The sequence below is a fragment of the Oxyura jamaicensis genome, chromosome 6, assembly GCF_011077185.1.
Source record: "Oxyura jamaicensis isolate SHBP4307 breed ruddy duck chromosome 6, BPBGC_Ojam_1.0, whole genome shotgun sequence".
Classification (NCBI taxonomy): Eukaryota; Metazoa; Chordata; class Aves; order Anseriformes; family Anatidae; genus Oxyura; species Oxyura jamaicensis.
In genome coordinates, this window is record NC_048898.1 from 13459440 (window position 1) to 13477150 (window position 17711).

The 17711-nt window shown below is 37.2% G+C and overlaps 1 protein-coding gene across 42 annotated transcripts in view; it reads left to right on the plus strand.

Moving 5' to 3' along the window:
* The window catches only part of KCNMA1 (potassium calcium-activated channel subfamily M alpha 1), a 464377-nt gene that overhangs the window by 399359 nt on the left and 47307 nt on the right, over positions 1–17711 (plus strand). For all 42 annotated transcript variants that reach the window (XM_035330303.1, XM_035330310.1, XM_035330316.1 and 39 more), the window contains 3 exons: positions 7962–8085; positions 11056–11280; positions 14197–14389. In XM_035330303.1, coding sequence (XP_035186194.1) covers positions 7962–8085; positions 11056–11280; positions 14197–14389 — 542 coding nt within the window. The remainder of the gene's footprint in view (positions 1–7961; positions 8086–11055; positions 11281–14196; positions 14390–17711) is intronic.

Genomic DNA, 17711 nt, shown 5'->3' on the forward strand with positions numbered 1-17711 from the left:
AAGTGGGAAGTGAAAGGAAAAGGAAATAAATTTGTGAATAATAATCACATATCAAGTTTCCTTTTTCATGAGATGGAGAGGATGCTTTTGATGCTTCTGGTGTCAGGCAGTGACATAAGTCACCTGTTTATTATCTGACAGTCACAAGTTTTGATGTATGCTATTGATGAACAGCCATGGTAAACAGGCTATGTCACCCTGAGTATCAAGTAGCAAAGCTAGTTTTTAAAAAGTGTCATTGTTGATTCTAGAGTGACCAGTAAAGATGTGAAAAGCCCTGGGTTTAAATCAAAAAAGCCACTTAAAAGGATTCTTGTTGGGGCTCAATACTTCACTTAATGCTTTGGTAGCTGCTACTGCATGAGTGGAGTACACTGAGTTAAAGGAAATGTCAGCCCAGCTGAGTCAAGCTACCTCTTAATGCAAGAACAAATAGCATATGACAGGGCCCAAGGGGCCTGAAGAGCAAACAAATAGTTTGTCCCTGTACACTCTGAACAGAGTGGTGTAGTTGACATAGGCCTCTAGACAAGTAGCATACTCAGCAAAGGGTCATTATCATTAGTGTCCCTGATCATATACGAATCAGCAACATCAGAGGATTCTGGGTTTTCAGTGTGTTGCCAAGGAGAATTTTGTAAGCCTGAGGATTTTTCTTGATCAAGGCCCCAAAATAATTCCCAGCTAAACCATACAACTAGTTCAGAGACTGTCAAGACCCAGCTAAGTGACATGGAAAAAGTGAGCTTTTTGGTATACGTTTTTGGAAACCTTAATGAGATTATTTATCTGAAGTTGAGGGGGAAACCTCATATCTGTTTTCCTGAAGCTGGCTATAATATTCTAAGTATATGAACAATGGCTGTGCACATGTATCTCCTCATCTGCCCACCCAGCTCCATGTCCTCGCATGTGCAAACACATTTCTTCTGGTGCCTCTCGGTGAATTTGCATAGCCCCTGCCACTGTAGCACTGCCCTTCCACAAGCTGGAACTGTGAGCTTTCATGCAGGAATTGAAAAATAAAATAAAATAAAATAAAATAAAATAAAATAAAATAAAATAAAATAAAATAAAATAAAATAAAATAAAATAAAATAAAATAAAATAAATGAGGAGAGGTCAAGAGGATGGATATTTCTTTAACAAAAACTGGTAAAATTAGTTTAATCTGATCATTTTCTGAGACTCCCCTAAACCAGGTATGAAGGCAAGTTTTGAAGAGGTGAAAGCTCACAGTTTAATTGTAATAATAATTTATATTTATATTTAAGTCCTTCAGCCTTGGAGATTTTCATAACATACTCTAAATTGACAGTTTTTTTAAGGATTTACAAGGCTAACTTCATGCAGTGATAGTATGAAATTAAAAGTAAGCTGTGACACAGCAGGTTCCTAATAGCACAATTCACTTCCTGGTTCTGTTTGACGAGTTCACTGCTGCAAATAAAAGCATCAGGTTCAGTAATCACCATGTTATCTTAGACTGGGTTTTAGCAAGTTTATACAATGAAAAGGTTTGAATGGTAGGGGGTAGTATACGTTAGCCCACTGATGATTGCTTGCATTGGTAGTTGTGTTATAAACTATGGAAATAAGAACAGTATCAGATTGTTTTTCAGAGTAATGTGAAATCTTGTGCAAATGTTTTTGAGATGAGAGAACAGAGTCAGGAAAGAAAAGGAGAATTTTCCAGCAAATAAATAAATAAATAGATCAAAATCAACAAGCTCTTTTATAAAGTTCAGAGTAAGAGAAGACCCACTCAGATCAAGGCAAAGGAAAGAAGAAGCTCTTCAGCCTTAAACCAGGTTTAAAGAAAATAACTAATTTTTGTAACATTGATTTGCAACAGAGGTAGCTTTTATCATAAGGTATAAAGGTTACACTTCATTTAAGTGGAAAACATCACTCCTATATTTTATGATGCCACTGAACTGTGGGTTTATATTTTGCAAATGAAAAATTATTTTTTCAAATACTTTCTCCTACCTTTTAATGATTGCTAGCTCTGCAGCTTGAGTACATATAAATGGGAAATTTTAAGAACAGAGGATGCATCGGCTGTGTGCCTGTCTCCCCCTTGTTAAGTTGCATATGTAAAACTCTGAAAGTTAACTATTTTGTTACTTTCCTGTGTAAAAGGATTCATATCTCAGAAGCATATTCTAAGAATGTCCTGAGGTAGCAGGATACTCTAATGAGCAAGATTCTAACAGTAAACAGCTCTATATCAACATCCTCAGTAGTCTTGATAAATTAACTGAACTCATCACTAATGTTTCTGAGGATTTAAAAAAAAAACAAAACAAAAACAAAAACAAACAAACAAACAAAAAAAACCTTGAGTAGAGAGAAGGAGAACAGGAGAACAGGGGAGGAAGAATCGTTAGTATTCTTAGCACAGTAGTTCAGCCGTTAGCTAGCTAGCACAGGGCACTGTGTACCAGCCACTGTATTAGATACATTCCTCTTTGTATATCTATGGAAAATGTAAGACAGTGTGGGATTGTAGCCAATATTAGTAGATTCTGAATATGAAAATAAAAGCATTTAACAGTAAAACACCAGGTTTTCTTTCTGTAGTTGCACTAGATGTTCTTCTGTAAAGGTCCTTGCATCTGTGCACTGAATCTTTACAAAATTCATTGCTGATTAACCTGTGAAAGTAAAGATCAGAAGGAGCATCATTATTGTAAACTACATAGGCAAAAAATTCTCGTTACAACTTAATATACACAGCCATATACACAAACTGCAGAGGGTCACAAGGAATGGCTAATGGTAGCCGACAAATGTTGGGTTTATTAGTCACAAAACATTTGCCGAATTCCATCAGAATGTCGTGACAACCTTCACAGCTAGTCTCAGTGAGCTGCAGGAGTCGGTGGAGTTTGCCTGTGACAAGCCATCAGTCTATCTTCGTTGAGCTTTATAGCACAAGTCAAAGCAGTCAGAGAAGATTGAAGTGACAGAGGCCCACAGAGTAAATAGTGAAACATGCAGCACATCATGAAATATTCAGCTATGGTGTAAAAGCTCTAAATGCTTTTTCAATTATTAGCACCTGCACTGGCTGCATACATCTAACACTAACAGCATGTTAATTGCCACAATTTGTTAGGATAGTTGCAGGAGAAATTTCAAAGGCATGAGATATTCTCTAGTGTGTCTTCAGTCTTTATCTTCAGCAAACCCTGTCCTTCCTCCTAAAATTAAGTATGTGTGTACTTATTCTCACAAACACATCGACATCTACGGACAAAGTAAAGTAGGAAAACTCAAAGTTCCTGGCTCATACATATGGTGAGTTTCAAGACTCTGAATCTCTACTAGGAGACTGCCTACCATCTCATTGTGTGCAAGAATCAGACATAGTGCATCTATGTGAGAAGGGCAAACTTGCAGACTTTAAAAAACACAGGAAAAACAGGAGTTGTATGGTTCCTGGGCTTGATTTGCCATTGATTTTTCTACAATTCTATTGTAAGACAGAATAAAAATGAGTCAAGGCATTGTTTTACTGATGCACAAAGACTTACAGATTACAGTCAGTTTTCAACCCATACCAGGGTCCATACTGGTACCATGAAAGTCTTGTTCTCAGTGTCCAATATACAGGAGAGTTCCACTGGAGATCACTGAGGGTATATTGGCGTACTGCGCACTTGCATACAAGAGGATAAAGACAAGGTGACAAAAGATAAGCTAACATTAGTCATTAAATGAGGTAGTAGTCTTTCCAGTCCTGTCCATCCCTAGTTATTATTCCAAAGTTCCAGACTCAAAATCTGCAAGTAAGTTTGGAGTGGTTATAACTGTCTGCAAGGAAAGCAGTGCTCTTTAAAATGTCATGTTGGCTTCTTCACAGTAGGGTTGCTGCAAATGGGAATTATGGTCTAGCTGTTGTCTTCCAGGCAGGCTTTTTGGGATTGTTGCTGTAATATGGCATTTAACGTCATTCTCAAGTTTAATTGATCATAAGTGGCATAATATGCTCTTGAAAATCTTGAAAAGAAGGCATTTTGCTCTTAAAGTCATGTGTATGCAATATCTGCCATAAGAGCCAGAGAGGCAAATTTTTAACTGGAGTTATAAATGAGGGAAATGTAGCTTTCGCTCTTTTTCTTCCATGCATGCTATTCATGCCTGTCTTTTCCTACCTGGAATGACCAAATGCTTTGGTCATTGCAAGCTATAAAAGCCAACACCTCACCTTAAAAAAAAAAAAAAAAAAAAAAAAAAAAAAAAAAAAAGGATTAAAAGGATTTTAATTGGTTGAAGGTTGTTGGTTTTTTTCCCCTTTCCATAGTATTTCCAGAGTAACCCGCCAATGTGACTCAAGCATAGCTTGACAGGGCCGTTTTTAAGGGTGAGGCAGGCAGAGATGCTCTAGAAACATTCAGTCCCTGATTTGGCTGTAAGGACAAATATAATGCTATGTGTAGTATGAATGCTAATGGGAAGAGGGTGTCCAAACCCTTTAGGCAGATTTGACAGCCTTGGCATCTCTTTGTCTGTATTAATTAATTTTTACTATTTGCAAAACAAGTTTGGAACACCAGACTTGTGAATGTGTATATATCTAAAGTAGTAATACTATGTTGTAAATATAGTACTTCAGAAAAACAACATAGGTTAAGAAACAACAGGAAAACAAACAAGTCCAAAGATATATATATACTTAGGGCAAATATATATGTATATATATATATATATATATACATATATATTTGCCCTAAGTATCCACTATCGTTGTAAACAATTTTCAGCCTCTGCAGACATCTTTAGAGATTGTTTACGAAGGATGGAAAATCATTGACTAAAGAGATGAAAATATTAGCCTAGCTCAGAAGATTCATACATTCAATATAATGGACACAATTATATGTAAGAACACAGATTCTGAAACACAAAGCATGGCTAGTCTTATCACAGTTTCCTTCTCAGGCAATAATCTGTTATTTTACAGCAAAAATAGTATAACAGGCTCTATTAGCATACTTTCTTGTTGTGTGCCCCTTCCAATTTGCTGCTTTTAAGACAACCACTTGCTGTACTCCAAACAGTGAAAGCAGAGGATCTAAATAGTTTATCATCCTACAAATAAGTGCACATGTTAATTATATATATATATATAATCTAAAACTTTAAAAGGAAACTTATATTTGATTATTCACACTCCTCATGCCATCTACAGCACTTCTGTGTTTAAACCTAATGTAACTGGAAAATAAAGTATTGAGGTAAAATTCGAATTTGTCTTTGACACAAGCTACCTTAAATTTTCCCTTATAGGATGCAAAGCCCTTATCCAAGACAGGACTACAGCTAGGCTTTAAGCACTCACATACTAAAAATTGTCTCAGACCTCAAGGCAGTTAGCCATCATTTCAAGTCAGATATCTGTTATTATATTTCAGTTTGTAACCTTTCAGTGAAAGGGATTACAGTATTGCTAAATATTAATTTGTGTGAAAGCTTCAACTGTTCTATTTAGTTTCAAGTCTCAGAGCAGTCAAGATACACTGATTAGAAAATTAGAATGGTGCACTTTTTACAAATTGGTTTAAGGTAGTTTTTCTGTTAAAGGGGAAAATTCCCTCCCATATGCATCTGGTTTCTCAGAGGAAAAGAATGAGAAGAGGAGATTTGATCAGTGAACTTTGCCTTTTTTTTTCAGCTGTGCTAGGAAAGTCTCATGGAGAATTGTCTTAGGAAAATTTGAGGGGAAAAAAAAAAAAAAAAAAAAAAGGACAAAGGAAAACATCTCTCCTGAAGATTCCTCACCTTTTGACAAAGTTTCTTATTAGGAAACATGTAGCTAACACATTCCATCAGAAAACAATAACCAGGATAAAGTCTCATTAAATATCTGAACTCCAGTACTACATTCAAACATTATTTCATCCATGGCTGCAGACCTTACTGTACCACGTGCAAGTGTGACAAGAAAGGAACACACTAGGTACAGCATTAGAGTTGGGTCTCAAGCTAAATTGCCATGGTTGCAGCTCACTCACTAATGGAGTAAAAAAGTATGCAGAGTCTGGATATTTTTATATAAATTAAAAATAAACAACAACAACAAAAATTTGTTACAGGTGACAAGTCACCTCTGTCTCCCACAGAACAGGGAGCACAGTTTTGCAAAAACTTTCATTACTAAACCTGGAGCAGGGTCAGAGACTGCATGCAGTCCCTGAGAGATTCTTCTGCTGCCAGTGAAATACATTGAACTCTATCTCTGTTGAGTGAATGTAAAAAAACTTTGAAAACATAGTGTTTCTTCTTCTTTCCAAATGTCCGATTTATGACTTAGCTGTCCACTGCACTGCTATTTCTTAAGCATGAACAGAGTCTGGTTTAACTGGATCATTATATTAATAGTTTCTCAAGTTCTTTTAAGCTACCGTCTTTGGAGTTGACCCTGTTTGAATGAAATGAATGAGAATGTTCCACTGATTTCAATGGCTATATGATCAGTGACTATGAAATTACACAAAGTAATCACCCTGAAGGAATCAGAGATTATACCTTTCTTAGTCATGCAAGTGTAGCTGTGTTAAACATGGTAACTTATCATCCTATATTCAGTGTAAATTAACCTATGCCATGCACAACATTCAAAGTTTCCTTTAGTGGACAGTTGAAAAGAAAGGGTCTGCTGGCTCAAGTGCTTGAAAAGCAGGAAACTCTCCAGTTTTGAGAGTTCAGCCAATATGGGCATTTCCTTAAAAGTCTTCAAAAAGAAAACTGTTTTAAATTTTGTCTGCCTGTCTCTGAATATTTGGCACATTCTTACAGTAGAAATATAGTCTTCTTTGAAAGATTACAATTCTGTGTCAGTATATTTCTAGCAGTCATGACAGAAACCTAAAGACTGTAGTTTTGCCAGAGAAAGATCAGTTTCTTGTTTACTTGTAAGATTTCAGGGATCAGTTTACCTCGTTCTCTGTGAAGAAGGTCCTCCATCTAATGCTTTGTGGTGTATAATGTAATCACTTAGGGGTCCTCACTAATAACTGAGAGCGTGAGGGTGTTGAAGTTCTTAGCCTAATGTTTTGTTTTGTTTTGTTTTTCAGTGTATAAATAAAGGACTGTGTATTGTATGAATCTGTGCTTAGGTATAGCTGTACTGCTGGAAGCAAGTTTATGAAAATGTCTTTTTATTTGCTTCTCCTTTGAGAAGCCTTGTGTTTTCAAATCTTGCTAGAAAAAACACACACACACGCACACAAAAGAAGGAAAAAAATAACAACACCACACACTTAGGAGGTTATCATGGATACAGTTGTCAAAGAAAATGGACACTGTTGTTTGGTATTAAAATCATGTATTTCAGATCTGGGCATTTGTTAGTCAGTCTGCTCTAAAATGACATACCGCTGAATCTTTAAAGGGCTTCAGTTTGGAAAAGCAAAATATGATTGGGCAAATTGCTAAAATATTTAAAGTGCAGCCTGTTAAAGCTTTTACTGCGAAGAGCATCACGTCAGAAGTTATATGTAGCAAAAGCAAGTAATTGGCTTTCCATACTTTTCCATACTTATACGAGTCAGTCAGCATGGGACTCTATTCTTATTCTTTCTACTCCATTGCAGATGCTAATAGCAATTCTGATATTTATTTTGGAGGGGTGGGACTGGCAAAAAAAAACAAACAAACAAAAAAAAAAACTTTTATGTACATGATGGTGTCAGAAAGCCCTGTTTAAAACGAAATGCTTATTGGTGTGGAAAGAGCATGTAAAATCTTTCAAATGGCACCCAAAATTTAAAACTTAATCTTTCTTTCTTTTTAGCCTTTGTTTTAAAGTGTCCGCACAGAAAGCATGCTAAAGTGTAAATACATTTCATTTTTTACTTTTTTTTCCCTCTGTACACAGCTCTTGGGATATTTTTCCATCCATAATTCATAATATTTTCCACTTACGTTGTCCTCAACTTGTTTTTCCCCAGGCATGACCCCTTGTTAATTCCTGGCAATGAACAGATTGACAATATGGATGCCAATGTGAAAAAATATGACTCTACTGGGATGTTTCATTGGTGTCCAGCCAAGGACATTGAAAAGGTCATTTTGGTAGGTACTGATGATAAGTTGTGTTTGAAAAGAGATTATATGAACCAATAGCACTGATGTCTAACATATTGATAAATTAATCTCTACTATCCTTTAAACTAGCATATTGAAGTCAGAAACACAATGTGGTAAAATTGAAGCTAGCATTTTGGTTAAGGAATTATTATTATTATTATTATATAAATCTGTATGCCAGAATCAATAATAAAAATGAGCCAAAATATACTGCTTTTTGTTGTTGTTGTTGTGTTTTCTTTTTTCATAAACTGAAATTTGCATTTCGAGTTTAAATCTTTAGAGAATCCACGCTGGAAATATTTAAATGTTTACGTACCCCATTTATGTCTTTACACAAGGTAGTAATGATTCTAATACAAGCAAGTGCTGCTTTGCATTATCTCTTATTTTTTTTATATGAATTTTGCTCTCTTAAAACTTCTCTCTCAATTTCCAACATGTCAAGATGCCCAGATAGGCCAGAGTAAGTAGTACTACTAGTCTGCTTTTCTAGCATGTTGCAGTGAGCCTAGTCTGTTTGTTTCATTTGTTTAACTGGGGAAGCATCAAACTGACTCAAGTCATTAAAAATAATTAGAAGGCCTATCACAGTCTATTTTGCTCAGTGAAGGTTTGTGCCACTTGTGTTCATGTACTCATACCTAAGAGTAACAAGTAACTAACTCCAGATCTCATTTGCAAAACTGATGGTATTTGAAACGAATTCCCTTGTGGATCTTTACTTTGTTGCACTTTATAAAGCTTTTCCTGAGCCTGCTATCTTAGATTTTCCTGCACTGTGGCATGGTGTAGCCAATGATGGTGACAGCCCTGGTTTATTGTAATGATCAGGGGTAAAAAGCTTGTTTCCACTTCTCCTTGGGGGTTTCTGTTTTAAATATGACATTGCTCGGAATTGCAGTATTGCTGTTTAGATAGTCAAGCAAGTCAATTCCAAATTCTAGAGACTGAGCTGTGGGACAGAGCCTGGCTGAACAGCTTTAATTAGTATGCATTTATATGTATGTATTCAGCAGGCAAGGAGGAGCAACCCTGCTGCACAGTATTTTGTAATAGACAGTGATAGAAATCTGTCTTCATGTTCATAACACATTTTAGAAGATGACTTAGCACGACCTTTATATATTGTCCCGCTCTTCAGAGTATGTCTCTGAAAATGTCACTGTGGAGTGCCTCACTTCCTATCTCATGATGATGGCATGTCAGTTTTTCCTCCTACTAGCATGTGAATCTGCGAGTCTGGCCAGGTTCTTTTTGTTTCATGCAGTATCACCAATAAAGACATTGCCAACAAAATGCTTCCCTACACCACTTCAAGCTCACAGTTCACAATTTATGTCTACATTCAGATCCATGCAAATTTAACATTGTCCTTAGAGATCACACAAATACAGTTTAGTACATAATTTGAAGATTTCCCAGGTTGTCTTCTAACTGGTACTTGACAATGTCTTGGTCAGGAAATAATTCATTTTCCTGCCCAGCATCTCTTGTGGCTCTGCAAGATTTGAGCAGTATCATGTAGTAAGGACTCCTCTTTTTTACACAGTCAAATAGACATGACTACACACAGATTAACAACTGTGCAGTGCCTTTTATTATATAGTTTTTTAAAGACTTGGTCTGCCTTCTAAAGTCTCAGTAGTCCATGCAGACCTATCTGTAGAGGCATGGGACAACTTATGTGCTTAACTTCAGCATTCACTCTTGTATCCTTCTGTATGAAGGGCCAAGACCACTCTTATGGTAGAGTTGTACAAAAGTCAGGTTAATTGCCCAAGAGAAACGGAAGTTTGTATTCTTTTTAACAGATTAGAGAACTTCTAATCAGAGTTCCCCTTCTTATTATATAATGAACATCTCTGCTACATATTCCAGTCCATATTGCACATTGTCATGCTTCCAAAATTCAGAAACAGGACATATACTATGGATAAGTGAGAGGAAAATTATGTAGTTCACCATTGTCTTATTCGTTGGCAAAACTTCTTGGCAATATGATATCAGTGGATTTTCAGTTACTCGGTGGAATGCAGTAATGCTAAAATTGGCTCCAGAAATGAACGTCATAGTTTCCTAATGACTTTATTTAATCATCTTGGTGTTTGAATTGCCTGCTCAACTGATATTACCACTGATGAGATTAGTGCAAAAATGTAATTGTTGTCACTGAGACAAGAAGATAATTCTGAACATCAGTTAAATATACTTCATGAGATTTGTTTCTTTCTGTCTATCCCAATACTCAGGAAGTCTGACTGGCCTGAAAAGTTAGTATTAGTCATGATCTTGCATGCTAGATTTTTCTTTCTGAGAGAAGCTTGAAGTATGGTGGGCATCTATGGTAAAGTGGAGCAGGGTAGAGGGTTCTTCAATTGCTTCTCAGGGTGGTAGCAGCTTGTTCTAAAATGAGAACATTGACTCTAAGAAAATATGGTCCTCAACTCATAAGATACCTGTGGTGCCACAAAAGCCCTGTTAAGACCACTGAGCACTCACACATTGCTTTTCAGATTGGTCCTGAAAAAAACACTAGTGATTTGTAAGCTAAAGCATGGTTTTGCATCTCTTTCCTATAACCTTCTAATGGCTGAATGCACAGTAGGTCAAAATCCGTTCATAGCTAGTGCTTCTGTTGTTGTAACCAGAATCTTAATCCACACATGCAGCAACATATACGGGATCAGAATTTGGTCCAGTACAATGTCTTTCTGAATGCTGAAGGATTTGTGAACAAGAATGGCTGAAATGACAGAAATTTTCTTCTGCTGAGCACATTTAATGAAGGATAAATAAGTGTAAAAGTGAACAGCTATTATCAAACTGCTTCTTTGTGCATGAACAATATTGACAGTTGTATTTGTCCTGGTTTTAAAACTCAATATCTGATTTAAGCTTCCCTTTGTTTCATTTCTCCCTTGTCTTTTTGTTTTGTTGTGTTTTGTTTTTTAGACTCGAAGTGAAGCAGCGATGACAGTTTTAAGTGGGCATGTAGTCGTTTGCATATTTGGGGATGTTAAATCTGCTTTGATTGGATTAAGAAATTTAGTGATGCCATTACGAGCCAGCAACTTTCACTACCATGAACTCAAGCACATTGTGTTTGTGGGTTCACTTGAATACCTGAGAAGGGAGTGGGAGACACTGCATAACTTCCCCAAGGTTTCAATCTTGCCTGTAAGTCCAAAGCCATATTATTGATACTTTGTGATTTAGGACACCAGCTGGACAGATTCATATTGACTTTGATCTTAGGCTTTTTTTTACCTTTGTCTACTTATAGGCCTGAGGACTTAGCTTTTCCCCTACTGTGTCTATGAAAAGAGAGCCCTGTGAGACCTTATTAGAAGATATTTGCCGCAGTGTTCAGTGCCTCGTCATCCTCATCGAATGAATTTCAGCTATCAAATGTATTAGCTGTGTTATATATTGAACATTCACTGTAGTGCACTGCATGTAGCCAGTTCTGATGTGACTTCCCTCACAGAATGACAGTGGTTATTTATGACATTATTGTTGCATTTATACCCGTAAAACCTTTGGAAAAAAATCATTATTCTATCTACATAATAGGCGTCTAAATTTATAAAAACTTACAGTAGGCTGGCCAACTTTATAGGAACATTGCTGTAGTATTTCAGTTCCTGCCATACCCATTCTAAATGACAGTTGAGGAAGTAAGGCAAAACCCTAACCCTGTTGAAATCAGTGAAAAGCTACTATTGATTTTAGTAGGGACAGCCACTAAAACCACCATTCAGAGGTCCTATTTCTCCACTCTATGTATCAGTATCATTCACTTGTGTGCACAAAATGTAGAAACATGAGCTCCAGTATAAAGAAGTGAAGATGCATATCAGATCACTAGCATGATCATAGCTATAAATGACCCACAAAGATGCAGGCAGGAGGGAAATTATCTCATGGTAAAAGCACAAAAGTAATGCTCTAGACTTTACAGAGTAAAGTGAGAGTGGATGTTTTTATCAGAATGAAAAAATTGGTGTTTACCTGTTTTTAATAATTACATTTAAACAATTAAAAATAAATAAATAATGGATGTAATCTGAATTGAATAATCAGGAAAATAGCAATCGAATGGAAGGACTGCCCTTAATTTATGACTAATTCAGTCTGTATGTCTTTGTTATTGTAAATGCAGTTTTAGTGTTAGCCTGTGGCTTTTTTTTCTGGAAACTGACCCAACAGATGGTGTCACTAGGTTCTCTGCTGTCACAGAAATGGTGTCGGTATCAGATTTGGTCAGTTAATATTCCCCTCCTCCTGCCAATTACTTTTAACTCCAGTCACTGTGAAGGATAAAGACTAAGGAATCAGAATCAAAATAATATTTGATCTGTGAGCAAAATGGAATCCAGCTGTATCCAGTATGGTACATTACTTTAACGTGTGTTTGTAAAGTTTTGATTCTGAATTCTGAAGAGACATTAAGGAAATGCATACCACCTTTATTTTCCCCAATCAGTTGTATCTAGCTCTAGAATCATTTTGGTCTAATTTCAGGTTAAACAGCCTAAATTGTTGGTTAGTATACCTCTGAAAATACAGAACACATTTTTTTTGTTAGTGTTAAAAAAAAATACAAAAAAAAAAGAAAAAAAAAAAACTAAAAATTTCATACAAAGTTTGTACTAAAAGATGTGTTTAAGCTACTGAGTAAACTCGTAAAAAGTAGGCAAATGCCAATTTTAAATATCCTCAGGCAGCCTCAATTCTGTCCCTTTGCATAAAATCAGTAGGAGTAAGTCTTCAATTAATTACATATTATTTTTCCCCATAGGAATCCTGCTTCACTTGGTGCACAGTACAGACACAAAGAGCAGAATTAAGGTGGCAAGAATAATCATATCTTAAGCTCTGAGTATTTTACAATGAAAGCATATCCTTTCCACATATGCTGTTTTCCACAGGCGTTCTGGCCTAAAATTTTTGAAAGTAACTTGTAATAGTCATGCTGGTACCTGAAATTAACTGGCCATCACTGCAGAAGAATTGAACCCTGCCTTCACTTGGCTTATCTTAAAATCACTTTTGCATTGAATATTCTTGGTGGAGTGGTTCACCGTGAGTGATCAGGAGATGGAAGAATAAGGTCTTGACTCTGTTTTGTGACAGTCATGTGAAAAGGGGACAACGTAGTCTCCTTCTCATCATTAGGGTCTCTGGATGCCAAACCATGCGAGGCAGCAGAGCAGAATCTAGTTTCCATAGCTTCCATAGCTTTTTTTTTTTTTTTTTTTCCTGGAAATTGCATCCTCTGTGACATAGACACAATATATTCTAACTAGAGATATGGACTGTTGGATGTGAAAGGCAAGTGTTGTTAAACCAAACATAATGCGTAAAGTGTCATGTCTTAGTTGTGTTAGCTATGAAACCCATGATCTACCACAATGTTTCATTTTCAATATTGCAATCTCTGATTGAGGATTGTGGTAACAGAGGCTGGTGCATTAGTTGTGACCATTTAGTTAGTCTCGTTTCTGTTCCAAAGCATTTAATCACACAATTTTGAAGATCAATGTGTTTTCTTTCTAGAAGCACCAAAAATATGCAGTGAAAAGGATTAATTTTTTTGTGGATTGCTCCAAGTACAAAAACCAGCTTTATCTTGATTGCATTTCAGATGTCTAGGACACACAATGCTTTCCTGTTTAAATTGTTATTCTTTAGCCCAAGACCATTGTAATTTGGTAGCAGATAAATAGACATTTAAAACACACCCCGTGTTATATGCAGAGCGCCAGAGGTTGCCACATGATAGCAACTTAAATCAAGACAATTTCAAGTCACCGATGAGATGCAGAATGCTGGCATTATTCCTATTTCTTGTTTGTTAGTAATAGCTTGACTGAGTATTGAGACCGAACCCAAAATGCTGCCATCAGCACCAACTACCCTTTAGATTAGCACACATCTCCTATTCCCTGGCACATAGTTAGACCAGCTTAATGTCAGAGCATAAAAAAGATACTTGTTAAATAATTTCCCAAAGCTCCTTCTCAATCTTTAATTTGTTTTTCCTTTTTTCCTTTCCTGCCCCCCCCCCCTTTTTTTTTCTCTGTGCCGAAGGGTACGCCATTAAGTCGGGCTGATTTAAGGGCTGTCAACATCAACCTCTGCGACATGTGCGTTATCCTGTCAGCCAATCAGAATAATATTGATGATGCTTCGCTGCAGGACAAGGAATGCATCTTGGCGTCACTCAACATCAAATCTATGCAGTTTGATGACAGCATTGGGGTCTTGCAGGCTAATTCCCAAGGTAAGGACTGCCCTATAATACTTCTCTGCAGTGCCTACAGGGGACAGGACCTGGCAAGAAGAATATCCCTCACTCAGTAATTCAAAGAGCCCTACATCAGCTTGCCTGACAGTTAAACCTGCTGATTGGTATGATGGCTTTTAAAGGGACAGTCATGTAGTGTCTCTGCTACATCACAAAGCACATCTTGCAGAGGAAAAATGAATGAACATGAATCTGTTGTTTGTTTGTTTGTTTTCCCCCTCTCTCTTTTTTTTAAAATTGTCCTAAAAATGTATGAAATCATTGCTTGCTCACCATGCCCTGCTCAGTGGTTTTCTTATCAGGGCAGTTGATGTTATAGAGTCAAAGCTAAGTCATAGTAACTTTGGAATACCTTAAGTCCCAGTATAAAAACATTTCTCTTTTATGTAAAGCACATTGCAGCCAGAAAGAAAAAGAGCTGAGTAGTATAAGCCACAAAGTTAAACAAAAAGAGCAAAAATTTTAAATTAAATCTCTTTATACTTCCTGTGCCTTCTTGCTCGAAAAGCCACTTAGAATTAACTCAAAGCTGATGTCTTCCCATGCTTTGACATATATTCATCCCATTTAAGGATGTTGATCAAAATCTTTCAGTCTGTGCTGAGAGTAGGGGACTGATTCCTTGGTAGCCAAAGGCTATTTTACACCAACTGTGGCTGTGCAAAGCAGCTGCAAAGCAGTAATAAGCACCCTGGCAAAGACTATCAGTGTAAAATTAATCATATTTCCATACCTGAAGGGTCTTGTAGCTTATGCAGCTGAAGTCCTGCCTTTGATAAACCTAAGAAGTGGTGCAGTAAATGGATCCAGCCCTGCTTTAAATGTAGGTGTAGAAAGGGTAGTGTTTTGGTCTGCAGTCTCCCCATGAGCCTGACCTAGAGATAGTTTTACCTCAAGGAGAGGGAGAACTAAGACTAAGTTCTTCATCTTCACACTCTAATCAGGAATTCAGAATTATGAGGGAAGTATCAGAGGCTCAGAAATATATCTTCCCGAATAGAATACGGAAACTTCTCAAATATGGAAAACACTTGCTCAGAATAAGAAAGAAAAAATAATAATTTAATTTAATTAAAAAATTAATTAAAAAATTAATTAAATCTGGAATTTAATACTGGACCCTGCTTTGAGAAGGAAGTTGGACTAGACATCATTTGATGTCATTTCCAACCTGAACTGTTGTATGTGACTCTGTAATACTCAGGTTGCTCCTATGGTACAGCCCCTATTGCTCAGGAAATGTAGACTGAGGTCATCGTCTAAATCCTTTCAGACCTATTCAGTGGTGCTGATACAGAGAAGCAGAGGGACAATAGGTTAGTTCACAGGAATTCCTGGCCATTTCTTCAGACAAATATTATTCTGCATGTAAAAAAGGTGACTGCAAATTTTCTGTGGAAACAAGGCATAATATAAGGCAGATGACCAGGAGCTTATTTTAGTTTGGAGCACTGACTAGGAGGTGTTATTTCTAAAATTAGTTGCTTCATAAGTATTTTCCCAGTAAATTCTCTGATTATGGTGTCCATAACTACTGAATTGGTTGCATTGCTTTCAGTGCAGTAAATTTTCTAGAAAGACCTTGAATGTAATGGTTAGTTTTTTGGAAGCAATTAGATCAATAGATAGCACAAACTTTAGCAGAAATTATATCCAATGCAATATTTTAGTTGACAAAATGAACTTTTAACATATAGTGATCACAACTATTGTGAAAATTGTATAAACAACATGATTCAAATTTTGCTGGTCAAGAAGTGGCATACTAGAACCACCTCACAGCTTATTACTAGCAAGTAATTACTTTTATTTACAGCATCAACGGGTGCTGTACTTTTGCTTAAACGTTTGTGTATTATTCAATGTACTTATTCTGGGTAATCATTCCAGTTCACATCAGCTTATGCAAACTTTAAGTATTGCCAGTCTAAGGTTTTTAGTTCTGGATACATTACTTTGAATTCTGAAATTCCTCACCACCACCATGTTTTGTGCTGCTCTTTTATGTGATGCCTATTACTGATCATAGGGAAAACTGACATTAGAAAATCTGGGTATGTGAAAGAATGTCAGCTGACCTTTGACAGGGTGTTGAAAAGAAAAGAAAAGAAAAGAAACAAAACAAAATATGTGAACAGCCTGAGGAACACATGGCCTACAATGAACGGTATGAAGTTCAACAAGGCCAAGTGCCGGGTCCTGCACCTGGGGCACAACAACCCCAAACAGCACTACAGGCTGGGAGATGTGTGGTTAGAAAGCTGCCTGGCAGAGAAGGACCTGGGAGTAGTGGTTGACAGTCGGCTGAATATGAGCCAGCAATGTGCTCAGGCGGCCAAGAAGGCCAACAGCATCCTGGCTTGCATAAGAAACAGCGTGGCCAGCAGGTCCAGGGAAGTGATTGTGCCCCTGTACTCGGCTCTGGTGAGGCCGCACCTCGAGTACTGCGTTCAGTTTTGGGTCCCTCGCTACAAGAAGGACATGGAGGTGCTCGAGCGAGTCCAGAGAAGGGCAACAAAGCTGGTGAAGGGTCTGGAGAACAAGTCTTACGAGGAGCGGCTGAGGGCGCTGGGACTGTTTAGCCTGGAGAAGGGGAGGCTCAGGGGCGACCTTATTGCACTCTACAGGTACCTGAAAGGAGGCTGTAGTGAGGTGGGGGTTGGTCTATTCTCCCACGTGCCTGGTGACAGGACGAGGGGGAATGGGCTAAAGTTGTGCCAGGGGAGGTTTAGGTTGGATATTAGGAAGAACTTCTTTACTGAACAGGTTGTTAGTCACTGGAATAGGCTGCCCAGGGAAGTGGTTGAGTCACCATCCCTGGAGGTCTTTAAAAGACGTTTAGATGTAGAGCTTAGGGATATGGTTTAGTGGAAGATTTGTTAACGTTAGGTAGGAGGTTGGACTCGGTGATCTTGGAGGTCTTTTCCAACCTAGACTATTCTGTGATTCTGTGATACATTGCAAGATTTTTGGTGAGGGAACTAACGTGTAGTCTTACCCTTGCTATCCCAAGTAAAAAGTTAGTATAAATCTGTAGTCACTTGAATCTCATATGAAAACCTGATACGTAAGTTACCTTTATGCCTGTGAAAAAGAAAAAAGGTACAGATATGTAATTAATAGGTTACTGAATGCACAAGGATCTTTCAAATTTTTACTTGTGACTATTTCACCCCAGTATCAGACAAAAGATGACACTGGTACAAGAAGTTTGCAATAAGAAGCAGGATGCAAATCTATTTGACCCTTAAATAAATGCTATCAGTAGCCAGTGCTGAAGCATAGTGCTAAACCTATG